Genomic DNA, 27,235 nt, shown 5'->3' on the forward strand with positions numbered 1-27,235 from the left:
GGGTGCCTCTAGTCCCAACTACTCAGGAGGCTGAGGCAGGAGAATCTCTTGAACTGGGGAAGCAGAGATTGTGGTAATTGAGATTGTGCCACTATACTCCAGCCTGGGCAAAAAGAGTGAGACTCCATCTCAAAAAACATAAATAATAAAAATGAAATTGTGGTAAAAAACACAATTTAGCATGAGATATGCTAAATTTTCAGTATTCAGTAGAGTATCGTTAACTATAAGCATCATGCCATCCAGCAGATCTCTAGAACTTCTTCATCCTACATAACTGAAACTTTATACCCATGTTTCATACCTTCTTGCCCGAACCTGATTTTCCCTCTCCCTGGTACATATTTGCTCATTCTACAACATGCCCTCAAGGCATCCCTCCTCTCTCTCTCTCAATCTCTCTCTCTCTCTCTTTCTCCCCTTTCCCTACTCTTAGCCTACTTTGTACTTGTCACTATCATATTGCATGAGATTAATATATTGTCTGCCTGACTCCCACACTGAGTCATGGGTTCCTTTTACATGAGGCCTATGTTTTGTTCGTCTGGTTATCTTCTTTTTTTTTGAGACATAGTCTTGGTCTGTCGCCCAGGCTGGAGTACAATGGCGCGATCTTGGCTCACTGCAACCTCTGCCTCCCAGGTTCAAGTGATTCTCTGGCCTCAGCCTCCCAAGTAGCTGAGATTACAGGTGCACACCACCACACCCAGCTATTTTTTGTGTGTGTTTTTAGTAGAGACAAGGTTTTGCCACGTTGGCCAGGCTGGTCTTGAACTCCTGACCTCAGGTGATCCACCCAGCTCATATCTGGTTATCATCAATATGTTGTCAAGGCCTAACATTTATTTCATTTCATGTTATTGGGTGTTTTTAGGTGGATAGAGTTCATAATTATTTTGGCAATGTAAATATCGTAGGTATAAACAGTGGAGTCTGATCAAAGGGCATTAGGAGCACCAAAGAGGGACTGGTTAATTCTGACTGGGGTTGAGATTTGAGGGGATAAAGGACTAGGAATGGTTTTATGCAAGGGTGGAAGTGGGGGCATTTGACCATGCACTTGAGGGATGACTGAGATTTCAAAAGGCACAATGTGGAGAAGTATATTATAAAACTTTTTTTTTTGTTTTAAATGGAGAGTCACGTTGATGCTATGTTGGCAGTGAGAGTCCAGTTCTCCACACAGAGGCATTCACTCAGGGCATTTGTGACTGAATGAATCAGCCCATAAAAGGCTTCCTCAGCCAGCCGCCTGCCCTCCCAGGTAGTCAAGTAAGTGGAACTGGCTTTCTTACTTAGGAGCTTAAATGGCTACTACCCATGGAGAGGGATTGGTGTTTGTGTGTGTGAGCACTTAAAAACAGCCACATTAGCATGGATAAAATCAGCCACGTAATGCGATGCTCTTAGCCATTAATTTTTTTTCGACTTTCTCATGTGAGGCCCTTTTGAGTAGAAGCCACTGGTTTTTTACAAATCCCTTGGATTTCACTTGAATAAAAGTGATTTGTTTTACAAAAATAGATACAGTTTTTTCTTTTATTTAAAGCAACGTAAGTCATCATAATTCATTTAAAACCAATGAAAGGATAATCTGAATTTAATGATATGTTAGAAAGTGAGTTATGTACAAAATAAGGATTTTTATTGTTGATTGTGTAGTATTTAGGCATATAGTCATCTAACCTGTTTTTAAAAATACTTCTAGTTACAATAGGCCATGTATGCTTTCCAACTTCCTTTTTTGCTAGTATTCTAAATATGCGTTCATCTTTAACTCTTGAGGGGAAAGCACCAACTCGACAGTGAGGTCTATGGTATTTTTATCACGATGCCCACTATGATAAATGTGCCTGCCTACGCCTAACACTCTTGCCGTTAGCTATTTCTTTTGCATGCTTAGTCTCATTGAGCCCTCACAACAGTGCTAGAGGCTAGGTCTGTAATCCCATTGTACAGATGAGGAAGCAGGCTCAGGGAGGTCACATAATTTGCTCAAAATCCACAGAGCTAATGGAAGGCAAGGCTGAGCTTTACATTCTAATAGCCTGTGGTGGGCTTCCGTATATGATTAGAGCCCCAGATGAAACATCCTAGATTTTTCAAACTGCCCTCAGGTGATCTCATTCGCTGCTTTTCACCTTCCTGGTCATCATTGTGAAACAATAGTCTTGCTTTTAATACCACTTTCTTCTGCTGCAAGTAGAAACAAAATCTTCTACCTATTGCTAGTTTCATTCTAAGTTGAATAATTATTTGGGAATTGAAAAATTTAGGAAATGTCATCTTTTTGGTCTAGCTAAAAAAATAGGATAAGATAGTGACATAGCTACTACCTTGATATTTTGAATTTCTCGAGGTGACCTAACTGAACTCAATTTATTTAACTTAGGTTTAAGAGAAGCTTTCACATGTATGACTAAAGTAATTTAGAATTTCATAATACACAGTTTAAATGATTAAAGTGTTCATGCTTTATTTTATATTTGAAGAAAAACACCCAGTAGATGTGCTTTTTGTTTTAGATAAATGCGTTTGTTTACAAAATATTATCCTATTTCAAAAGTACTTTTTAAATATTTAGTATTAATCTGCTGAGATTAAGGTCATTTATGTCCCAGTGATGTTAAAAAGTGTTGATTTGATTTTGTTTTAGTGAAAAAATAACTAGATCACTGTTAAGTTTCTTAAAGAAGGCATAAAATTAATCTGAAAGTAAAAGAATCAGAATAAGTTATTTCTTGGAAACTAAGTAGTATTTAAACATCTTCACTTCTGAATTGTGAGGAGTTTTTACAAATACCAAGTTTGTGAAACTGTGGTCAAAAATAGATCAGGGGATGCCAGGGGTTAGTGGTGAGGGAAGGGTTTGACTGCTAAGGGGCAGCATGAGGGAGCTGTTTGGAGTGATGGGATGGTTCCATGTCCTGACTGGGGAGATGGTTACACAAATTTATATGCACCTTCAAACTCAGAACTGGATACCAAAAGCAAACACTGTGAACATATATCACATGGTGGTTGCATGGGGGTATATATATATTTGTCCAGATGAACTGAGCATTTAAAATTGATGAATTTACTAGCCTGGGCAACACAGTGAGAACCTGTCTCTACAAAAAATTAAAAAAAAAAAAAAAATACCAGGCGTGGTGGCTCATGCCTTTAATCCCAGCACTTTGGGAAAACAAGGTGCAAGGATCACTTGAGCCCAGGTGTTCCAGACCAGCCTGGACAACATGGCGAAACCCTGTCTCTACAAAAAATACAAAATTAGCTAGGCATGGTGGCAGGCATCTATAGTCTCAACTAGTGAGGAGGCCAAGGTGGGTGGATCACTTGAGCACAGAGGTCAAGGCTGCAGTGAGCTGTGATCACATCACTGTGCTCCAGCCTGGGTGACAGAGTGAGACCCTGTCTCAAAAAAAAAAATTGTCTAGGTGTTGGTGGCGTACCTGTAGTCCTAGCTGCTTGGGATGCTGAGCCCAGGAGTTCGAGGCTGCAGAGAGATATGATCATGCCACTGCACTTCAGCCTGGGCGACACAGCGAGACTCCGTCTCAAAATAAATAAATAAATAAAAATAATAAATAATAAATAAATAAATAAATGAATAAAATTAATTGTGTGTAAGTTGTACCACAATAAGGTTGATTTTTTGTTTTTTGTTTTTTTTTTAAGTCAATCCAGACTATGCCCTGTGTCCTAGAGGCTGCAGAGGGGACAGTTCCGGAAGCACCTTGGTTCCCCACAAGGCAGTGCTAAAACTGAATATTAGGGATGGATTAAGCCTCTGTCAAGACAAAAGGTCTGGGTAGGGGAAGGATGAAGCAGAGATGCCTCTGCTTTGACAGGACTTTGCTCAGCATTCGTCACTGCGTGTTGCAGCAGGCCTAGTGTCTTACCTCTACGGTGGGAATAGTCAGTTCCTGGGCTGCCTCCCAGGCTGTGGTAAAGATCAAGTTGGTGAGTTCTTTAAAAAGGACGAAGCACTTTTTAAATTAGAAACCTTATTTGTTAGACTGAAGGTGTCTGTTTTACCTGCCTTTAGTGGAATTTATTCCCAGGCAGTGTTTGAGAGGTGCTTCGGGAAGATGGGTGATGAGCGTGAGCCCAGCTTGTTCTAGCCTGTCACTGCTGGCCATTGCCAAGTGCAGGGCAGTTTCTGGGTCTCATTAGGTCATTTGGGGAGTACCCTTTGGGCTCTAACTCTATACCTGGCCCTGGGCAATATGCTTTGTGGGACACATCAATAATTAGGACGCAGTCCCCACATTTAGAGGGTGCAAATCACTGTGATACAAGCACAGTGTGAGGAATGCCATGAGGGAGGCTTGGGCACAGTGCTGGGGAACAGAGGTCCGAGCAGTTCATGTCACAAGGAGGTGGCTTGAGAGCCATGGCGTTCAGGGGCCTAGTAAAGAAGCTGCCTCCTCCCTAAGATGAGCCTTTCATTCTCCCCGGCATCACCACATCATTATTGAACAGCTGTTTGGTGCTAGGCACTGTACAAAAGTGAACCAAAAATTGAACCTGTGGTTGTCGTCATTCTTCTGTTCACGAAACATCTAATGGGTTCTTTTTGTGTGTCGGGCGCTGTGCTGAGAGTGGAGCACAGTGTGAAAGAGCCGCTGCTGTGAGGTTGCTCCTTGTCTGGTGGGCGAGATCAACAGCAAATGGCCTGTTACCTTACTGAGACTGATCAAGGTAGTCCTGGGGCTGAGGGAGCGCAGAGGAGCACCCGCTCCATCCTTGGTCTGGAAGACATCCTAAAGGAGGTGATGTCTGAGCCGAGCCTGAGTCTTTAGGAGAAATTCGTAGGTGAAGGAGGAGAAAGCAGGAGGTGGAAGGGTGTTAAGAGCAGAGGGAAAAGCGTGTGTGCAGAGAGGCGCAGAGGAAGCAGTGGCACATGTTTGGGCGGCTGCTCAGTGGCTGAAGAGCAGGGACTGTGGAAAGTCATCCAATTCCCATGTAAGAAAGGGAAACTGGAAGAGACTTGCTAATTCAGCCCAGCAGGCTCCCCACAACCTCTGGGGATGGCCTTATGGGTGTGCAGGGCCTCCAGAGCTAAAACTGTTTGAGAGAAGGCTTCTGTGCTGTCCGTACCAGGCCCCTCCCCAGAGTTCAGCCTTGCTCCAGGCAGGCTCCACTAGCTGCCTACAGACAGGCCGACCCCTGGCTTCCCCATGGCCCTCGCCACCAAGATCACACAGCCCCTCTAATTAGTTATTGATCTGGCATTTTGTTGTGGCTGTGCTTCCCACTCCTACATATAGTCGATTCCCAAGTTAATGAAGCTGGATTCTATACCATCCTCCTTCCCCCGCATCACTTCTCCCTGGGCTCACACTGCTGCTACTCCAACGGAATGGCTCCAGACAAAGACCACTGAAAACGAGCCGCACTCCTGCTAACAGGAAGATGGCACAGAAGCGGGTGGGAGGAATATTGCCTCTGGAATCAGCTGCAGAGTACGCCTGTTGCCTTTGTTGGGTCAGGTCTCCCAGGTCCCAGCATCTTTCCATGGTGGCCTGAAAGCCAACTGTGGCATGAGGGTGATGTGGATCAAAGAGCTTCTTCCACCGTCACACCCCTGTGTCTCTGGGTGGGCCTGTAGGGTAGCAGATGGTAGTCTGGGAAAAAACACTTCTTCCTTTCTGGGTAATTTGTATTCAGTCATTTAACTCCTCTCAGCTTCCATTTCCTTAAAATAGGCATTCTGTTGTATCTTCCCAGGGTGTTGGGAGGATCCAGTTGGATGCTCTGTGAAACTTCTTTGAAAACAGTAAAACAATATAAGAAGGAATCATGGGTTTGCTGTTACTCTTAGGAAGGGGCTGGGATCCCGGACAATCTGGAATGGGGTTTCAGATGTGGAAAAAATTACCATTCTGCTCCCCTGCCCATGTTTGTATTAAATGAAACTGTTCATGAGAGCATCAGAATAAGGGGTTAATAGAATATAGAAAGAACTCCTACAACTCAACAATGCAAAAACAACCCAATTTAAAAATTGACAAGGAAGTTGAATGGACATTTCACCAAAGAAGATACAGAATGGCCAATGTGCACATGAAAACATACTCAATATCCACTGATCATTAGAGAAATGCAAATCAAAACTACAGTAAGATACTACCTCCCACCTATTAGAATGGCTATGATTTAAACACACACAGAAAATAACAGGCGTTGGCCAGGATGTGGAGAAATGAGAACATTTGTGCATTGCTGGTGGGAATATAAAATGGTAAGGCCCCTGTGAAAAACAGTGTGGCAGTTCATCACAATTGAAACGGAGTTCCCGTCTGATCCAACAGCTCCACTCCTGGGTTTCTGTGCAAAAGAACTGAAAGCAGAGACCCTAAGAGATATGTGTACACCCATGTTCATAGCAGCATTATTCACAATAGCCAGAAGGTAAAAACAACACAAATGGACATTGACAGATGAATAGACAAACAAAATGTGGTATCTGCATACAACAGAATATTATTCAGCCTTCAAAAGAAAGGAAATTCTGACACATGCTGCATCATTAATGAACCTTGAAGGATATTATGCTAAGTGAAATGAGCCAGTTGCAAAAGGACAAATGCTGTATGATTCCACTTAGATGAGGTGCCTACAGATTCATAGAGACGGAAAGTAGAATGTGGGTTGCCAGGGCCTGGTGGGAGGAGGGAAGGGGGATAGGGTAGTCGAATTCATAGAGATGGAAAGTAGGATGTGGGTTGCCAGGGCCTGGAGGGAGGAGGGAGGGGCAGTTGCTGTTCAATGGCTGCTGAGTTTTGGTTGGGGATGATGGGGTCATTCTGGAGATGGATGGTGATGATGGTTGTACAGCAATGTTACTGTACTTAATGCTACTCAACTGTACACTTAAAATGGCTAAAAGTAATATGTATATTTTGCCACAATTTAAAAAAAAATATTTAAAAATGGTTGAAGTGGTAGATCTTATGTACAAATGCTCCTCAGCTTCCCATGGGGTTATGTCTTAATAAACTGTAAAGTCAGATATACTGTAAGTCAAAAATGCATTGATTACACCTAATGTCCCTAACATTGCAGCTCAGCCTCGCCCACCTCAAACGTGCTCAGAACACTAACACTAGCCTACAGTTGTGCAAAACCATTTAACACAAAGCCTATTTTATAATGAAGTATTGAATATCTCATGTAATTTCTTTAATACTGTACTGAAAGAAACAATTCAAAATGTGGCTTCTTCTGAATGTGTATCACTTTGCATCATCATAAAGTCGAAGTGTCGTAAATTGAACCATCGTAAGTCAGGGTCCATCTGTATATTTTACCACAATAAAAAAAAATCAAAGGCAGCTTTTAAGGGGGATAGAAGCCTCAAACTGGCAGCCTGTGGCCCATTTAGAAGATTAGAGCAGCAATTCAGTCTTGTTGGCTTGGCGCCTAGGACTTTATGGGGTCCAGGGGCTTATAAGCACCCCCAAGCCTTTCTTAGGACCTTAGTACCAACTGGTGTAGCTACTACCTGTTCCTCTGGGATACTGCCCAGGTGTCCAGTAGAACCCCCCAGGGGGTGGGGCCGGAGTCATGGCCCCAGCCTTAACAGTGGGGCATCTCTGCCCAGATAGTAATTTTCCATTCTAGTCCTGCCCTAGCATCTCAGCTGGGTTTGGACCTTCTTTCTTGGTTTGGGGGGAGCACAGCAGGTGTCCTGGGCCTATGCCAGTGGCAGCTGATCCACCCGCCCCAGAGAGCCGAACACCATGAGGAAATTTCCACAGCTTTCTCGCGCTCGCCCCCCATCTTCTCAGGAGTGACTTATCCTCTGTTCTCTGTAGGTTTTCTTTTCCTCTGCCTGCAGCATTGCCGTGGATGCCACCCTGAGGAAGAAAGCTGAAAAGTTCCAAGCTCACCTGACCAAGAAGTTCCGGTGGGACTTTGCTGCAGAACCTGAGGACTGTGCCCCTGTGGTGGTGGAGCTCCCTGAGGGCACCGAGATGGGCTAACTCGGGCAGCGCTCTCAGCTGCGAGGGGCCCCTTGCCACAGGGCTGCAGTCCTGGCCTCTCCATTTACTTCTTCCTATCCTGGGACCTGTGAGGGCAGCAATCTCTCCAGATCCCACAAAGATGGAGCCAGAATTCCCTTTTTCACTGATAAATATGTTTCTTCATTGCCAAAGAGGCTGTACCTATCCTGAAGGCACATTTGTGCGTTCCCCATCAGCTGGGCCTTGGTGCTAACCTGGCTGAATTTCACACAGGCTCTTACAGAAACTCCTAGGGGAGACCTGCCTACATGGCAACCAGATTCCCTCTGAGTGAGAAGGAATTGAACCAAAAGTCCTAGAAAGAACTGATTGCTTGTTCCATAGGAGCTTAGAAAACAAGAAACCCTGGATTGCCCAGGGGGTCTGAGAGGTCGGTTGGTGACTTTTTTTGCAGTTAAATGCAGGGTGATGGGGAAATGAGCCTGCCTCTTGCTGAATGGGAGCAGAGGACTTGGGCCTGCGGCTTCTTGGAAGCCCTTGATTGGGAAGAGAGTGTCAAGGGAGGCAGCTGGATTCAATCTGGCAGGTGGTCAGCTTCAGCTTTCTCCATCAAAATCCCATTCTCATGTCCAGAGGCCCAGTGGGTCATCTCCCAAGGTGGGTGTGGCCCCTGACCTCAGGGGCCTTGCTGGTGCTGTTACCTCCCACCTGCTCCATCCTGAGGCCTCACCCAGAAGTGGGACCCTCCCCTTCCTCACCAGAGCCACCGTCACTGTTTCTGATGACCTGGAGCGTCAACAACAACCAGAAAGGTTTCTGCCCAGGGCAGGCTTCTTAAGGCCCTTAGGAAGTTTTGTGCCTTCCAAGTGCTGAAGAAGACCTGGTCAGCCTAAATCTTCCCAGTCCTGCCGTGGAGCTGTCAGTCACTGGAATAATAAGCTCCTGGTTCCTTGGGAGTCCTGGGGGCACGCCTTTCGTGCTGTGTGGCAGGGTTCCTCTCTAGACAAGTACACAGGCCCTGCCACCCTGACATCAAACTGCTGTACTATGATCACAGTCCCTGTGCCATCCTTTTCCAAGGCTGGGGCTCACACCAGGTTTTTGAATGAGAATCCCTGCTGGTTAAGACTTTTGCTTCCACTTGTTTCCTTGGAGATGTTTTTCCAAGAGCATAATGTACATTAAAGTCTTCGAGTTGAGACAGAATCCCCTTGTGTGTGTGTCTCTTGCAGCTAATCCGCCTGATCTCCAGAGCAGCCAGGCTGCTGTCCATAGACACACACCTCCCTCCAGTGTCTGGGAGACCTGCCCAACCTCTGGAGTCTGGAAGAGGCGGGCAGCCAGTGTTCCTCCTGTTCCTCTGAGGCCCCTGAGACAGGCACGCAAGGAAGAAGGGATGAGGCCCCATGTCTCAATAATAACCCAAGATTCACCTTATATGAATTGGCTCCTCTTTTTCTCCCAAAGCCCACTCATCGGAACTACCTGGGGAGCTTGTGAAAACTATCTTTAAAGGAGTGAAGTCCTGATACATGCTACAACATGGATGAACCTTGAGAACGTGCTAAGTCAAAGACAGGGACCACCTATGACATGATTCCATTCACGTGGCATGTCCACTATAGGCAAATCCACAGAGAGGGAGAGTCAATTAGTGGTTACCAGAGAATAAGAGACTGGGATGGGAGTGACTGCTGATAAGCCTGGGATTTCTTTTTGGGGTGATGAAGATATTCTGGAATCAGATGGTGGTGATGGTTGTACAACCTTATGAATTTACTAAAAACCACTGGAAGTAAGCACTTGAAAATGATTAATTTTATGGTATGTAAATTACATCTCAATAATTTCTGAAAATGGAGATTCCCAAGTCCCATCCTGCAGAGTTTCTGAGGCAGCGAATCCGGATGGGGCCTGAGTTCTGAGGCACACTCAGTTTTGTTTTGCTTTGTTTTGTTTTGTTTTGTTTTGTTTTTTTGAGACAGAGTGTTGCTCTGTCACCCAGGCTGGAGTGCAGTGGTGCGACGTCGGCTCACTGCAAGCTCCGCCTCCCAGGTTCATGCCATTCTCCTGCCTCAGCCTCCCGAGTAGCTGGGACTACAGGCGCCCGCCACCACGCCCGGCTAATTTTTTGTATTTTTAGTAGAGACGGGGTTTCACTGTGTTAGCCAGGATGGTCTCAGTCTCCTGACCTCGGAGGCACGCTCAGTTTTAAGTAACATTACCTGTAAGTGACAGCATTGCGATTAGTACCTGGAGCTCCCCTGGGACAGAATTTGTCTCCCATCAGGGCAGTACCTGAAAGTTGGATCATGTAACCTTGTTCCCCAAGCGTGTCAGTCAGTATTCCTATGTTTACACAGATGCACGCCCCCTACACACACACACACACACACACACACACACACCAGGTTAAACAAAACTAGCTACTGTTTACCAAGGGCTCTGTTCTGTTACTTCACTGAAATCCTCAGCAATATGTGGTAAGTACTCCAATTATCCCCATTTTGCTGATAGGAAAATGGGCTCAGCTGAAATCACTGCCAGGGTCACAGCCAGTGAGTACTGAGAACAAGAGTCAGGCCCCTGCCTCTGGTGTCCACAGCCCACTCTGCAGCTGCATTCACAGCTCCGATTTCCTTCCTTGCTGGCCCCACGTGTCTAGGGCAGCCTTCCCCTCCGCCCTGCTCCCAGCCTTGGCCCTGCTGCCATCCAGCTGTGTGATCGTGAGCAAGCTGCTTATGTTCTCTGAGCCTCAGCTCCTTGCACGAAATAAGAGTTGGCTTGGGGCCAGTCATGGTGGCTCACGCCTGTAATCCCAGCACTTTGAAAGGCTGAGGCGGGCGGATCACAAGGTCAAGAGATTGAGACAATCCTGGCCAACATGGTGAAACCCCGTCTCTACTAAAAATACAAAAATTAGCTGGGTGTGGTGGCGTGCGCCTGTAGTCCCAGCTACTCATGAGGCTGAGGCAGGAGAATCGCATGAACCTGGGAGGTGGAGGTTGCAGTGAGCTGAGATCTTGCCACTGCACTCCAGCCTGGCCACAGAGTGAGACTCCATCTCAAAAAAAAAAAAAGGCTTGGATTTAGGTTTCTGATATAGAATCTGTGGGCTCCCACAGGTATTTAAAAGTTGACCCTTGTGTTATTTTAAATGTTTTAAAAACAGAAACTACATTTATACAGGATAATATGACTGGGCTGACAAAAAAAAACAATAGGTCTCTTTTGTTTGGGGCTGCAGTGACGTCCACTTTAGGTCTCCTGCTCGTCCCAACAGGCAGTCCTCTGTGTGTCTTTGATGAATAAAAAATGTGAAAACAGATTAATCATTACTTAATACTTGCAGTATTTTTGGAAGGTGGACGCTTTGGGAACAGAACCAGTGGCACTGCCGATCTCCAAGCTCCCTTCCAGCTCTAACACCTCTACATGTGAAGCTATTGGCAGGACCTGGCCTGATTTAAAAACCCTCCCAATTGCAGGCCTCATGGGGTCTAGCTCTTATTTGCAAGGCTGGTTCATCCTATTAGCAGAATCAGCAGAGGTGGTGACTTTCTAACCCCCTTCCCCTGTCCCCATGACAAACCCTCCCTGTTGTGAGCCTCTTTCCCATCGAATTTCTCACCACGTGAGCAGTGGAGGAGTTCCCCACTGTTGACTGCCTCCTGCCATTGGTAATTATCTCCCCACCATCCTACGCTTGTAAATATTACTTAATATTCCCAGCGCACTGGGACATGCTGGTGTCTCCAACTAATCAGACTTTGGCTTGACTGAGATGCTGTCCCCTGCTGACCTGGGGGCCGAAAATGCAGAGTGAATGCCACGGTCAAGGCCAGCACTGAGTCACGTCCGCCAGATTGAAAGCGGAACCATACTGCTTTCATGGGGAGGCTTACCTGAGGTCCCCTGTAATCCCGGGAGCCCGTGTGGTCCTGCAGCTCTGCAGACACTGCTTTTTTTTTTCAGTCCCCCACTGACTGTAGATGGCACTTCCTCACCTCAAATTCACTGGATCTGTCCTGGACAGGCTTTGTTTGTTTCTGTTAGAGCCTTCTAGACCCTTCTATCTCCAGAGCATCCAAGGTCTCTGGTACTGGCTTGTTCTCCCCCAACCCTGGGCTCCTGGACAGGCCTCCCTGCTGAGAGGTGGGCTGAGCGAGAAATAATGCTGCTCACTGCTGGGGGGCAGGGTGCACAGGCATTCATCTGGCACTCAGCTCCCCATGTCCCCTGCGCCACCGCCGCCCCACCCACCCCCAGCCTGCCAGGCCTACTATCACGTGTCCTGGATCTGTGTCAGCTCCCTCGATTTCTCTGGAAAACAGGAATCCTGAGCATTGTCAAGCTGACAGCTGCTTGGTGGGAGGAGGCAAAAAATATGGGCATCACAGTTGCATTGTCCAATGTCAGGTGGCCCGCCCGAAAGAAACTCAACAGGTCCCTCTTCCTTGGATCTTTGTCTTGCTGCTTCTCTCTCCTGATTTCTCCCTCTTCCCTCTGTCCACTTCCAAAAATGTGCACCTGGCTCAGGTCGGGCCTCTCACTTCTAAGGGACAACAGATGGAGTTACATCTTCAGGAGAGCCCGCCTGCAGTGAGGAGCGCTGGAGAAAAATGTAGGACCTTCACCCAGGAACAGAGAGGTGGGAGGGCTGGCCTAAGGAGGAGGCCTCCACATACTTGAGGGTGTAGAGTGGGGAGCCCGGGAGAAGCTACAGGGCAGCTGAGGTCAGCTCCATGCCTGTGGCACTCAGGGACCACGCCCCTGCCCAGTGAGCTAACATCCTCCTGGGGGAGCCACACAGTAAGCATGCTAAGTAGATGGCAGAGTGGGCCCATCCTGAGAAGTGCCCGTGGGAAACAAAATAGAGCAGGGGAAGGGAAACGGAGAGTCCTGGCGGGGTGAGGGGACATGCTGTATTTTTTTTTTTTTTTTTTTTTTTTTTTGAGACGGAGTCTCGCTCTGTCACCCAGGCTGGAGTGCAGTGGCCGGATCTCAGCTCACTGCAAGCTCCACCTCCCAGGTTTACACCATTCTCCTGCCTCAGCCTCCCAAGTAGCTGGGACTACACGCGCCCGCCACCACGCCCGGCTAGTTTTTTGTGTTTTTTTTAGTAGAGACGGGGTTTCACCCTGTTAGCCAGGATGGTCTCAATCTCCTGACCTTGTAATCCACCCGTCTTGGCCTCCCAAAGTTCTGGGATTACAGGCTTGAGCCACCGCGCCTGGCTTTTTTTTTTTTTTTTTTTTTTTGAGACGAAGTCTTGCTCTGTCACCCAGGCTGGAGTGCAGTGGCGTGATCTCGGCTCACTAAAAGCTCCACCTCCTGACTTCATGCCATTCTCCTGCCTCAGCCTCCCAAGTAGCTGGGACTACAGGCGCCTGCCACCACACCTGGCTAATTTTTTGTGTTTTTAGTAGAGACGGGTTTTCACTGTGTTAGCCAGGATGGCCTCGATCTCCTGACCTCGTGATCCGCTCACTTCGGCCTCCCAAAGTGCTGGGATTACAGGTGTGAGCCACCGCGCCTGGCCGAGATGCTGCAATTTAAAGGGAGTGGCATTTGAACAAAGATTTAAAGGTGAGCAAGTGAGCCATGTAGGGATCTGGAGAGTGTTCCAGTAGAACAAGCAGCAAAGGTAAAGACCCTGGGGCAGGAGCCTGTCTGGTGTATTGCAGGAGCATCAGGGGGTCAGGGTCAGTAGGCAGGAGTGGGGTGATCAAAGATGAGAATAGCAGGAGAGGAAACCAGAGAGTAACTTACAGAGGGACCAGGTTGTCCAAGGCCTATTCGCTGTTGTAAGACAGCGAAATGGGGACACATTTGAGGGTTTCAAGCAGAAAAGTGTCATGAGCTGACCCATCTTTTTGCTTTTTTTTTTGAAACGGGGTCTCACTATGTTGCCCAGGCTGGGTGCAGTGGCTATTCACAGGTGCTGTCACAGCACCCTACAGCCTCAAACTCCCAGAGTCAAGTGACCCACCTCAGCCTCCTCAGTAGCTGGGACTACAGGCATGAGCTACACCCGGCAGCTGACTTCTGTTTGTAACAGGATCCCAAGCTGCTGTGTCGGATATAGACTGCAGGGGGTAAGGGTGGAAGCAGAAGGACCACTAAGGAGCTAGTGTGACAATCCCAGGGAGAGGTAATAGTGTCTCAGGTCACAGTGGTGTCAGGGGTGCAGGCTGTGCTGTACCATGATTCAAAAAAGGGACGGACAGGATGTCTTTGAAGATCTCTTCTAGCCTGATAGCCTCCACTTCTCCAAGGCCACAGATCTGGGCAGAATGCCAACTTGTTGGGCCCGCTCCCCCAACAGGAGTTACCTCTTGACTGTCCTATCATGGGGTATGTTGAGCCTTCCTATTCTCAGATGCCCATGGTACTTTTGAGGAGGTGGGGCAATGATGAATTGGGAGGGCTGTCACGGGTGTTCTGGGTGCTGGGTGGCAGTGGAGGACTTGAAGTGGCTCTGCTGAGAGGCAGTGGGTGGGTCAGGGCCCCTGCTAGACTGTGGTCACACCACCAGTGCCTGTGTGGATGTTCCTGCTGCTGGTGGGCAATGAGGAGAGTCCCACTTAACTGTTCCGGTGTCCATACGACTAAAAGGGAATTGAGGGCCAGCCGCCATGGCTCACACCTGTAATCCCAGCACTTTGGGAGGTTAAGGCAGGCAGCTTGCTTGAGCTCAGGGGTTGGAGACCAGCCTGGGCAACATGGCGAAACACTATCTCTACAAAAAATCGTAAAATTAGCCAGGCATGGTGGCACACACCTGTAGTCCCAGCTACTCAGGAGGCTAAGGCAGGAGAATTGTTTGAGCCCAGGAGGTTTAGGCTGTGTGAACTATGATCACACCACTGCTCTCCAGCCTGGGTGAAAAAGCAAGACCCTGTCTCAAAACCCCAAAAAACAGGAGTTGAGGGCATGTGAATTCTCTATTGGTACTAATGGTTCTTGGTTGGAATCATTCATATACCCACTTCTGCGGCGGAAGTGCCTGGATGTAGAGGCGATTACTAAGAGCCGGTGTGTGTTGGGGGCTTCCCTCCTGGCTGCCGGGCACTGTGTCAGGCCCTTGCCTTCCTCAGTCTGGAGCACCAGCTCTCCAGCGGAGGCCTCATCCTTCCGCCTTGTCCAGACAAGGAAGAAGGAAGGCAAGGCCCTGCAAGGTGAAGGGACTTCCTGGAAAGCAGAGGCTGCTGAGCCCGGCTGGTGTTGGAGCCCAAGCCTGTGAGTCCCACCCTGCCCCTACCACCATGCAGCGCTCCTCAACAAAGACGGCTACTTAATCCAAGGTCATCATCAGTGGATCCGAGGCTGCAGCCTGATGACTGGCAGTATCAGTCACAAGGGTGGCAGGCAGGCCCCACTGGCCTCTGGGGTCATGAGAGCTTGCTGAGTTTTCCACCCAGACCCTATGTGTCTGTGTCTGGGCCTCTGGGGACACCGGACTGACCTGGCTCAGAGCAAGGTGGTAACTGCGGGTGGGGTTGCTTCTGATCTGAAAGGAGCCTGCCTCTGCCCTCCTTGGGAACAACGAGGGCCAGTGAGGGGCCACTCAGGGTGGAATGCCTGAGCAAAGGCCGCCCTCCTCTCACCCATCCCTGTCCTACCAGAGCTGCTGTTGAGTTTTGCAAAAGGCATTTGCTTTAGAAAGAGATGCTACAGGCCGGGCGCGGTGGCTGAAGCCTGTAATCCCAGCACTTTGGGAAGCCGAGACGGGTGGATCACAAGGTCAGGAGATCGAGACCATCCTGGCTAACACGGTGAAACCCCGTCTCTAATAAAAAATACAAAAAACTAGCCGGGCGAGGTGGCGGGCGCCTGTAGTCCCAGCTACTCGGGAGGCTGAGGCAGGAGAATGGCGTAAACCCGGGAGGCGGAGCTTGCAGTGAGCTGAGATCCGGCCACTGCACTCCAGCCTGGGCGACAGAGCGAGACTCCGTCTCAAAAAAAAAAAAAAAAAAAAAAGAGATGCTACATACGAGTATGGTGGCTTATACGTGTAATCCCAGCACTTTGGGAGGCCAAGGTGGAAGGATCACTTGAGCCCAGGAGTTTGAGACCAGCCTGGGCAACATGGTGAGACCCTTTCTCTAGAAAACAAAAATTTTTTTTAAATTAAAAAACAAAACAAAAAAAGATGCTGCAAAAGCGAAGCCCCTGAGGGGCTGACTTAACGGCTGGCCGCCCTCTGGATAGGCCTCGCCTCAGCTGCCCACCCTGTGGGTCAGTAAGCGAGACACCGTCACTCTGAGTACAGCAGCCTGAAAGCAGGAGTGGGCCAGGGCTAGTTAGAGGAGCTCTCTGTGGTCCGCTTGAGTGAGGAAGACGACACCATTGTTCATTTCCCTTTTGGAAAGGGTCTATCTATGTCCTTTGTCCCTTCTTCTCTTAGTGTCCTCACGTGTTCTTGACACTGTATTTATCGTGTCGCAAATACATTAGTATGATAAATATTTCCCCCAGTTTGCCATTTGCTTTTTTAATGTTTTGATTTTGAAATGTATGCTTTATTTTTTATGTTATATATGTCGAGCTTTTTCCTTTTGATTTTTTCCCATTGCTTTAATGCTTAAAAATCCATTCTTATCTGGAGATGAAATGTAATTAATCTGTATTGTGTTTCAGTTTTTCCTAGTGTTATTCTTTGTTTATTTTGTATTTTACCATAGTCAATATCATGTTTCCTCAGCCCCACCTCCTCCAGCCCCACCTCCTCCAGCCCCACTGCCACCTTTCATGCCTCACATCTGTTTTCGATTTTTCCTCTCCTCTTAAGTCCTAGCACACTGCCTCACGCCTCCATCCTCGTCCCCTCCTCGGACACCAAGGGCCTCTCACAAACCCTCCTGACCCCTCCCGGCATTTGCAGTCGGAAGAACCACACACGTGGCTGGCTCCGGGTGTCCGAGTCTGGTGGAGCCGAGTGTTTTTCTTGTTGCTTCTCAGGGACTAGAATCGTCCACTTAAGATTCTGCATGTCCATACTTGGAAAGTCATTTACATAAATAGGTCATTGATTGGAATACTCCCCCGTCCTCTGTCCTTGAACTAAAGGCCCCTCGAATAGCCGGCGGTTGCTGTTGTTTTAGATGTCATAGCCCATTTCTGTTCACCTCTCTTCTAATGTCAGGTCTCCTTTGCTTTCAGGACGACGTTTTCTGCTCCCTGTCATCTTTGGTGGGAGTGCCAATCACAGTACCTCACCCTGTCCTTCCACTCACCGGGACAGACACACAACACTAGCTAGGCCAACTGGCATCTTCCCTGGGATGCTTCTTCAAGAAGGCGCAAAAGGACCCCACTTGCTTTTAGAGCTGTGACTCTAGAGGACTCTCAGTTAGACCTACTGGGGTCATCATCCCCATCACAGAAAGCCCTTGTACCTGAAGTGAGGGTGAGCCCAACACAGAAGGAAGCTGAGCTGAGAGACAAGAGCAAGAGAAGCCAAGAAAAATATCTGGAGCACCTGGATCCAGCCTCACCTGCATCCCACAATCCTTGGGCTTCCTCCTACATGAGCCAATACAGTACCTTTTAATTTGAGCCAGCTTTATGACAGGTTTTTGCTAAAGAATCCTGATTCACCCCTGCATTGTGATGCTTTGGACTTCATTGCCTGCCCGCCTGTAAAACTCCTAAGATGTCAAAGCTGAAAGGGGCTTTAGAGACCACAGTCTCATCCTACAGTTGGTGAAACGAGGGAAAGAACTTGTCCAAGGTCACGTGGTACATCGTTTCCTGCCCAGCAGCAAGGAAAAGAGCTTGAACTCACTGCCCAGCAGCCCGGATGGCGCTGTGGCCTCTGCGATGGCATTGCAGTGCTTAGTGGCTATTGATCTGTTGTTTTGGATGTGTTACCCAGACAGGACTGCCACTGCCACACGAGCGCATGTGCAGCCCAGGGAGAGCTCTAGGGCGGGGCCAGAGCGGGGGTGGGGAGGGCATCGTTGCTGCTGCTTCAGCCCCTGTCGGGAGAGAATGAGAAAATGGTGGTGAACAAGACCTTGCTGATACTCACTGTGGGCCATGTGCCATGTTAAATGGGCACAGTAGCTTTACATTCGTTCTTCTCAGCCTTGCAGCGTCCCTATGAAGTAGGTGCTATGGGAATCCCTGTTTTGTCAGTGGGAAAACAGGAACTTCCTAGTGGTCACACTGCAATTGAGCCACACGCTTGGACTAACCGGGGTCAGCCTGACTCCAGAGCCTGACTCTTGCACCAAGGAGGGGCAAAATCAGGCAGGCCACATGGATGAGTAGAGGCCCACGTGAGGACTGTGGGAGAGCGTGCCTCGGCTCCCCAGCTCTGGCCCAGGGCAGCCAATTCAAGGCAGACTTGTCAGAGCTTCCAGTTTTTCAAGAGAAGCCGGAAATCTGGACTTTTATGTGAAATGTCTCTATTTTTAAATGTTGGCAAAGAAATTCAGATTTAAAAAAAAGCACACACACACACTGTGCAAGGCAACCCAAACCACATTTGCAAGCCAGTGGATTGCAGCTTTTCGACTTTACTATATTCTTTCTGTGGCTGCAGGAAGCTGTTCTAACCCACAGGACTCTGTCCGTCACCTGGCAGGAGAGCGGACCTACCTGGATGTGGTTAGGATGCCACCCTGCCCTGCTTACACTCACTCATTTCTGAGTGTGTGTCAGAGGCCAGCCAGTGCCAGAAGCAGGGGTTGGGTGGGGCGGGTGGTGGGGCACGTGTGCTTGCCGGGGAGGGCCAGGAGCACAGAAGAAGCCTCCTTATCCAATGTTACAGGTGAGGAAATTGAGACCAAGTGAGGCCATATAAACAGCTGGGTCCCCGGCGACACATGGAAAGAGCTGCTGGGACCGGGTCCAAGGTCTTCCCGAACTGTAAGTATGGTCCTCTGAGCACACATTACCCTGCTGTTGGCCTTTTGGCTGGTAGAGGAGACACCTGGATTCTGGGATGTGGCAGAGCCCAGCCTTGCCCATGATAAGGATAATAAGGAAGTCACTGAAACTCTGTGAGCCCCAGTTTCTCCATCTGTAAAATGGGCATGTCCTCTGTAAAACAGAAGCATTGGCTCTGCCCCCACGCCCATGTAAAACTATGGCCCCCAGCCCCAGAGGGGTAGAGCGTGGCAGACTTCTCACCTCCAGGAGCAGGGCACTGAGCCAAAGATACCTGCAGCCCCTCTGCGGTGCCTCTGGGGCTGGGACTGTTCTGGGCACGCGCTGAGTTATGGTGACACATCCAGAGCTGAGTCTGTCTCTCCCGTCTGCCTAGTCCTCTGGGAAAGGAGTGGGGGTCAGGAAGGTGAGGGGGGCTTCATTTCCAGGTCACCATCCTCAGGCCTGGGCCTGACACAGAGGAGAATGAGCGGGAGGGTGGATGAACAGCATCCTAACAGTAGTTCTCGTCCACACCCTGCACCCATGTGCCAAGCTCTTAGTTTATGCCATGCTTCATCCCAGCGGAGTCTTGTGCTGTGGGGGGAGCTGCAGCCCTGCCCTCATCCATTCACCATGCATGCACCGCTGCTTTTCAGGAGGTGGCTCCCAACTCTCCCCAGGGCTCAGAGTTGTCCCCGAGACCCTGACCCAGGCCCAGCCAGGGCAGCCATCCCCAGATTTCCTTGGCACACTGGGTGTCAGCTGCCTCCCCCCATCCTTGGCCTGGTGGGACGTGGGGGCTCTCAGCTACCCAGGCAGGAGATCAGCCCCCAGCAGAATGGTCCTACCTCAGCCTCTCTGTGTCTTTGAGGGTTCTCAGCGCTTTACCTGGCCTCAGAAACTACCTCTCAGCCTGAGGGTCCCCACAAGGCTTTGGACTGATGCCCCCTGCCTCAGCTTGACTGATCGAGGTTGAGCCTCATGGCCCTCAGAGGGCAGGGCTGAGACCCATAGGGTGAAGCCACAGGAGGCAGATGGAAAACCTTAGTGTGAGGTACAACTTACCATCAAAGCTGCCTACAATGGAATGGGCTCTTTTTAAGAGGTAAGTTTTCTGTTCCCAGAGATTTGAAAGTAAAACTTGCAGCCGATGGGGCTAACACACATCTGCTAGGACAGTAGCCTCACTAAATGACTGAGGTTCCCTTCCAGTTCTTAGACCACGGATCTCCTTTCTAGGGTTTTCCTCCCCAGTCCACCCCCTAAGACAGACACAGGCCTTCGCAGGCCTGATTCAGGGTGGAGGAAGGGGAGTCCCAGGTTGAAGGCGAGTTGTTTGCAACCCACAGCTGGGCTCAGGAGCAGGGACGCTGCAACCCAGCTGCTTTTCTGCAGGGCCTTCACCTGTCCTGCAAGGACCAAGGCCAAGGCTGCTATGAGCCCCCCATCTGACCCAAGAGGTTCCCACAATGGTCCTGGGTGGTGGGTCCGGCCACTGGGTAGGTGTGGGAGCTGGGGGTTGCAGGTTCAACTTGGCGAAATGTCAGTACACCCACAGGGTCAGGCAGCTTTTCAGGGGCCCAAGGCCATGGAGCTCCAAAGGAGGGCAGCAGGGAGCACACAGAGAACTGTCCCCACCCAGCTCCCCTCCCACAGGCTCCACGGATCACACTCTGTCTCTCTCGCACGCTCCAGGAGAGACACGGCAGCACACACACAGGCAGACACAACCAGCACCCACATCCGAGCGCTCACACACATCAGACGCGTGCGCGTCGTGCAGAGACGCCCACATGGAGACACAGATACACACCCTCCCGGAGTCACACAGATGACACCCACGTGCACGCGGGCACAAACACAGGCCCTGCCTACTTCCGAACCAACTCCACCTCCAGCATGGCCACCCTGGCTGGGGAAGGTAGGCTGGCCGGGTGGGTGCCCTGGATCAGCCTCCTTGCCCTGGGAGTCCTGATCATCTGGAAGCCATGGCCTACCCTGTCCATTGGAGGTCTGCAGGGCCAGGGGCTGCCCGGAGGCAACACAGTAGTTCAGCAGCACCCTGGGGTCAGCTGATCTGGGTCAGGTCTCAGCTTTCCCACCTTCTGGATCTGTGACCTGGGCAAGTCACTGGACCTCGCTGAGCTTCAGCTTCCTCATCTGGAAAATGGGTATAACATAGTGCCAACCCTTGAGTCCTGTGATCTCTGTAGCCCCCAGGCCTGGAATATCCTAGATGTTCAGTAAACAGAGACTGTTGCTGTCGCCCCAGGGCGAGGGCTCCATTGGCAAATGGCCACTCACCCATTGCAGACTGGCATTTGGTGAGTGCACCATATTGGTGAGCTATTATTTTCATGTCTACTTCGGGGGGCTACCTGGGGTCTGAACTTCACTTGTGGGGACCCAGGATGTAGGCCTCCATGTCCAGATTGGCAAAGAGAACCCCATTCCCCTGGCAAAGACAGGGCTGAGCTAGGTAGTCTTAAACAATAAGCAGCCACTCAGCTAGAACTTTGACTGGAATATTCACAGCGTAATGTCATAGCATTCCAGAACCACAGCTGCAAAAACCAGAGGCTCTTGCCAGTGTGTTTTAGACTCTCAAAGATCTTGAAGCACAAATCTCAGAATGTCAGAGCTGTACAGAGGCCTTGGAGACATCTAGTTCAGCTGTCTTGTTCCTAAGATGGAATCCCAGAGTCCATTCCAGACCAGTGTGACAGAAATTGGAAACTGAGGCCCAGAGAGGGTGAGCGACTGAGCAAAGTTGCACAGTGAGTTAGTGGAAGTGTCGAGACCAGACCCCTGGTCCCGGCTTTGTAGCAAGTTTAGATTCAGCCCCTCTATGGAGACCCGGAGGAAGGAAGGCAGAAGAAGAAACATTTGGGCCAAAGTGAGGATTTTCTGGAGAACTGTTTTTGAAAAATCAAACCAAAAAGAAAAATGGGAAAAAGGTGCTGGCTTCCCCTTATTTTCTGCCTGTCTTCCTCTGGGCACTCGCTCTCTGCAGCTCTCAGCCGGTTCCAGCTCTGCTCACAAGCTGCTTCCAGCCGCCCACGGGCTTCCTAAAATGGTCTCTGCAAGCTAATTCCAGAGGGTGAATGGCAGAGAGCAGGCCTGCAGGGAGTGGGGGGGGGAGGGGGAGTGCACTTCCTTAGCCGAGGCAGGTGCAGACAGACTCCACATCAGTGTTGCACCGGCTGTCCCCAGCTCCAACCCCCTCCCCAGGTGCTTCCAGGGCCCTCAGCTGCCGGGACCAGGGGGCCCAGCTTTCACCTCTCACTGCCTGACCTCTTGGAATAGGTTATTTTTCCTTCTTAAATAATTAATTTTTAAAATTTTGTAATAATACGTATTTATCATCGAAGAATCAGGAAAGTATAAAGAAGAAAATTAAGATCACCTGTAATCAGCTCCTCTAAATGAAACAACCATTAGCAATTAAGCATATATCCTTCCAGTCTTAGGACTCAGCACATATTACAGAGGGGCTGATTCAGTACGTAATGTTCTAAATCCTGTTCTTTCCTTCCAATCATATATTCACAAGCATCTTTCTAGTCAACAGTTGCACTTCCACAGCATGATTTTTAGTGGCTGCATGGCACCTTGCATATCACTACACCACGCTTTACTCAGCCAATCCCCAATGCCCAGCATTTTAGCTTGTGTCCATTTCTCCCCTATGAGAAACAGTACATGGTTTATTCTTGTAGTTACATCTTTGTAATCAACCTAGTTATTTCTGTAGGACAACTTCCTGGAATTGGAATTACTGGCCAAAGGGTTTATGCTTTTTAAAAAAGATAAAATGCAAAATTATAATACTGTTCTGTCTTCCTATAATGAATGTGTAATAATTAGGTAATAAATAAAAATTAGAAAATATAGATAAGGAAAAATAAGAGAAAAAAATCATAACTTTCCCCAAATCTTACTACCAAGATATGGTCAAGAATGCTGCTGGAAAGCATCTAGACTTTTTTGTATGTGTGTGTACACATATAATGGGATTATACTATACATGCTGTTTTGTAAAACTGATCATTTGTTCATGTCGATACATAAATTTACATTCACAGTATCACTTTTTTTTTTTTTTAGAGACAGGGTCTCGCTGTGTCACCCAGACTGAAGTGCAGTGATTTAATCATAGCTTGCTGCAGCCTTGAACTCCTGGGCTCACACGATCCTCCCACCTCAGCCTCCAGAGTAGCTGGGTCTACAGGAACACACCATCACACCTGGCTAATTAACAACAACAACAACAAAACTGTAGAGATGGAGTCTTTCTATATTGCCCAGGTTGGTCGTGAACTCCTAGCCTCAAGCAATCTCCCACTTTGGCCTCCTAAAATGTTGGCATTATAGGCGTGAGTCACCACACCCGGCCCACGGCATCACTTTTATCTGCCACAGCATATTTCATTCTGTGTTTATACCTTGGTATCACCACTGTCCTGTTTTGGGGAAGTAGGTTTCTGATTTTGCTCCAGTATAAATAGCTCTGTAATGAACATGCTTGGAAAGCAGCTTTGCTTCTTGTCCATATGCGTTCGTAGGCTCTGGAGTAGTGGAATTGCTGGGTCAAGGGTTTTTGTTGTTGTTCATTTGTTTGTTTTTTGTGTTTGTTTTTGCTGTTGATATCACATCGTTTCTGACTGGAAGTCTAAACAGCAAACCAGCACAGAGGCTCCACTGAGTTGCACGGACGTCTACAGGAAGGGCCCGGAATCTGTAGAACGAGGCAGGAGCTTGTGCTGCATTTGCTGCTCTCCAGGCTGATTGCTTAGAGAAAGGCCTTGGCCTTGCATGGGGCCTTTGCCCAGGAAGGCTCCTCTGTGCCCAGGAAGCCGGGATCAAAACTAGCCCCCCCCACCAGAAGCCATGAGCACACAAGCCGGTTCCTGCTGGCTCTCCCCCGCCCACTTCCTGCAAACCCCATACCTCACGTGCCCTCTTCCTGTCTCCAGATCCCACTCACCTGAGACCATGCATAGCGGGAGAATGAATGTGAGGTGTTACAAAGTCCTCATTGTTCTGAGGAGGGGAGAGATGCAGTCAGGGTAGGCGGCCTCGAGACTGGGCAGGTGTGAGCCCGGGCGGTGAGTCTCAGAGGCGCATGGAGGGTCTGCCTGGAGAGGACAGAATGCAGGGCCAACCCACAGGACAAGACCCAGAGCAGGAAGGGCCTGGAGCCTGCAGAGGGCAACAAGGGGAACAGGCCCGGGGTAGGACAGGGAGGGCCTGCCCAGAGCTTCCGAGGGCACTGACGGCCAGGCCGGCCTGGACACCGTCTCGTCTCTCTCCATCACTGTGCTGCTCTGCTCTCTGGGATCTCAGTTCATTCAGAGTTGGGAAAGGAAAGATCCATCTTAGGAAAAGGTGAGCTGAGAACTAACCAGAAAGACAGGGAGGGAGCGGGCGAGGAAGGGAGCGAGGGAGATAGGAAGAAACAGAGAAGGGAGGAGAGCCCACCACCCTAAAGAGGAAGCCACGCCATCCAGGCCTCCTGACTCCAGCACAGGTCTAAGTGAAGACCTTCCCCTGTGGTCAGCTCAGCAGTGGCTGCAAACCAGGCGTGGTGGCTCAGGTCTGTAATCCCAGCGCTTTGGGAGGCCAAGGCAAGCAGATTGCCTGAGGCCAGGAGTTTGAGACCAGCTTAGGCAACACAGTGAGACCCTGTCTCTACAAAAATATTTTTAAAAATTAGCCAGGTGTAGTGGTACGTGCCTGTAGCTCCAGGTACTCGGGAGACTGAAGTGGGAGGATCGCCTGACCCTGGAGTTAAAGTTTGCAATGAGCCATGATCGCGCCACTGCACTCCAGCCTGCCTGACAGAGACCAAGTCTCAAAAATTAAAATAACAATAATAGTAAGAGACTGCAACAGACCTTCAAGCTGGGAGAGCAGGTTTTCAGGCAGCTCAGGACCACAATCCCGGTTCTAAAAAGTGCGTGCAGGCACGTCCGACAACGAGGCAGCCACGCAGGTCTGGGCGCCAGCTCAGAGAGGAGAGTCCTGCATTAGGCTCAGCCATTTCGGCTTCTTTCCACTCTTGCCCTGCATTGAATTCCCGTGTTTATTAATCCCCTCCAGAGCACAAGTGAACCCATCTTGTGAGATGAAGGAAAGCGTCAGGGCTGCCCGTTGCAAACCCAGTGTGGCGCAGTGCCCAGGCTGTGTGCAGTATACAGTATAGTATACTATATGTGCAGTATAGTATACAGGCCGTGTGCCTCGATACTATGGGCAGCTGCCGAGGAGGCATCTCTTGGAGCAAAGTTTCTCTGCTCATCACCCCCCAACTTCCCTTTTTGTCACTTGATTCAGGTGGGGTTCACCTCTCCGTGGCCTCTCCTCTCTTTCCTTCCCCACCTCTGCACTCTGGGCCTGCTGGGAATGGAGGAGAGATGGGTGGGCCGTGGTGTGCTTCGCTCACAAACATCCACCCAGCACCCAGGTGTGATTGGGGGAGGCTGGGTGGCCAATGACCTGTGAGCCTGTAGGCCACCCCCTTTCCCCCAGGGGACAGCTTCTGGGAGCCTGAGGTCGGGGGTCTTGGAGAAAGAACAGAAGCACACCCTTGGCTCCTTCAGGTTGGGGGTGGGTGGAGTGGAGAGCGGGGCTCTTGCCTGAACGGTCAAATCATAAAACTGTGAAGAGCTGGCCAGGCATGGTGGCTCATGCCTGTAATCCCAGCACTGTGGGAGGCTGAGATGGGCGGATCACCTGAGATCAGGAGTTCGAGACCAGCCTGGCCAACATGGCGAAACTCTATCTCTACAAAAAATACAAAAATTAGCCAGGCGTGGTGGCACACTCCTGTAATCCCAGCTCCTCAGGAGACTGAGGTAGGAGAATCACTTGAACCCGGGGGGCAGAGGTTGCAGTGAGCCGAGATTGTGCCACTGCACTCCAGTCTGGGAGACAGAGCAAGATTCCATCTCAAACAAACAAAAAAACAAAAAAAACACAAAATACTGTGATGAGCTGACATTTAAGCGCGCTCAGTACGTGCCTGGAACTGTCGAGTTAGTACCTTGCTTAGGTCATAGGAGGTGGGTACCGCCATCATCCCCACTTTTTAGATGGAGGAAACAAGGTGCAGAGGGTGAGTAACTGGCCCAAGATCTCACAACCAGCAGGTGGCAGAGCTGGATTTGGAGCCTGTGATTGTCCCACCCAGCCAAAGTCTAATCAGGCTTTTTGTCCTCCAAGCTCTGCGAAGCCATCCTTGGCTTCCCAGAACCTTTCTTTCCCTGGTCCGAGCTCCCAACCCACCCCCTGTCTGGGCTCGAGAGAGGAAGTCTGGAAGCCACCCGGTCTCTATCCAGTAAGAACACGCTCCTGCCCACTGTAGCCCCGGTGCCTACACGAGTGCCTGCAATATAGTAGCTGCTCAATAAAGATTTGCTGACCAAGGGCCAGGGTCAGTGGCATGTGCCTGTAATCCCAGCTACACAGGAGGCTGAGGCAGGAGGATCGCTTGAGCCCGGAAGTTTGAGACCATACATTGACACCCCATCTCAAAGGGGAAAAAAAAAAAAGTTTGCTGAGCAAGCTCTGCCCTGTGTAGCTGGTGCTGGGACTCACAGGGGGCCTGCAACAGTCAGGAGGGAGGCCTGGAGCCAGGCTGCCCTGTCCAGTCCCAGCCGTGTGATGCTGGGCGAGTCACCGCGTACCTCTGGGCTGCACTTCTCTGCCTGTAGAGAGAGAGATGCCCCAGTGCCTGCCTCCCTTTGTGGGGCCCTGAACAAATGCTCCGTGGAGACATAGCTGCTGCTGTTATTGCTGCCATTATCCAGGGACACCATCTGTATTCGGCCCTGGGGCTGGCAGAACGTGGTTCTCTCCCCCACTGCCCCTCTCCTGATGCTGATGGAAGCCTGCAGGGGTGTGGGGAGCCTGCCCTGGCCCAGGTCTTCTCCTCACCCGTGTCAGGAAAGAGACCCTGTCTGCACCTGTCCCCAGCCCCAGCCCAGCTGCTATTCTTAGTCCCTCCCCATTTTCCTCATCTCCAGGCATTTTCCCTCCTAAACTTGCTCTGCGTTTCCATAGGAACCAGGGGAGGGTGGAGATGGGGAGAGGGTCCTCCCCCACGGAAGGGAACTTCATTTGGGGCTCTTTGGGAGCGGCTGGCAGTGCCTGGTGGAACTTCCCCCACTGTGCTGCTCCCCTCCTCCCCAGACCCCTCCTTGAACAGCCTGTTCCTCCAACCGTTATTTTTAATGCATTTATCCTGCCGCTTAATTTATCCCGCATTGTGATCAGATTTAGCTGAGAGCGCTCCGCAGCCCGGCCTGCCTGCATATTCATGAGCCGGTTCATTCATGCCGCCCCCAGAATGCTGGGCAGTAGTGGGCAGCGCGCTG

General features: G+C 49.8%; 1 protein-coding gene across 5 annotated transcripts in view; it reads left to right on the top strand.

Annotated features, from left to right (window-relative positions):
• AAR2 (AAR2 splicing factor) overlaps positions 1 to 17,908 on the top strand; it is a 29,479-nt gene extending 11,571 nt beyond the window's left edge. For 3 of the 5 annotated variants that reach the window (XM_003904798.3, XM_003904799.4, XM_009216186.4), the window contains exon 4: positions 7,827 to 9,182. In XM_003904798.3, the coding sequence (XP_003904847.1) occupies positions 7,827 to 7,994 (168 nt within the window). In that variant the 3' untranslated portion in view covers positions 7,995 to 9,182. Of the gene's footprint in view, positions 1 to 1,138; positions 1,273 to 7,826; positions 9,183 to 17,141 lie in introns of those variants that run through there. The other 2 variants (XR_002515144.2, XM_009216187.4) reach the window with 2 other exon arrangements.
• The last annotated feature ends 9,327 nt before the right edge of the window (positions 17,909 to 27,235 follow it).

Source organism: Papio anubis, chromosome 16 (assembly GCF_008728515.1).
Source record: "Papio anubis isolate 15944 chromosome 16, Panubis1.0, whole genome shotgun sequence".
NCBI lineage: Eukaryota > Metazoa > Chordata > Mammalia > Primates > Cercopithecidae > Papio > Papio anubis.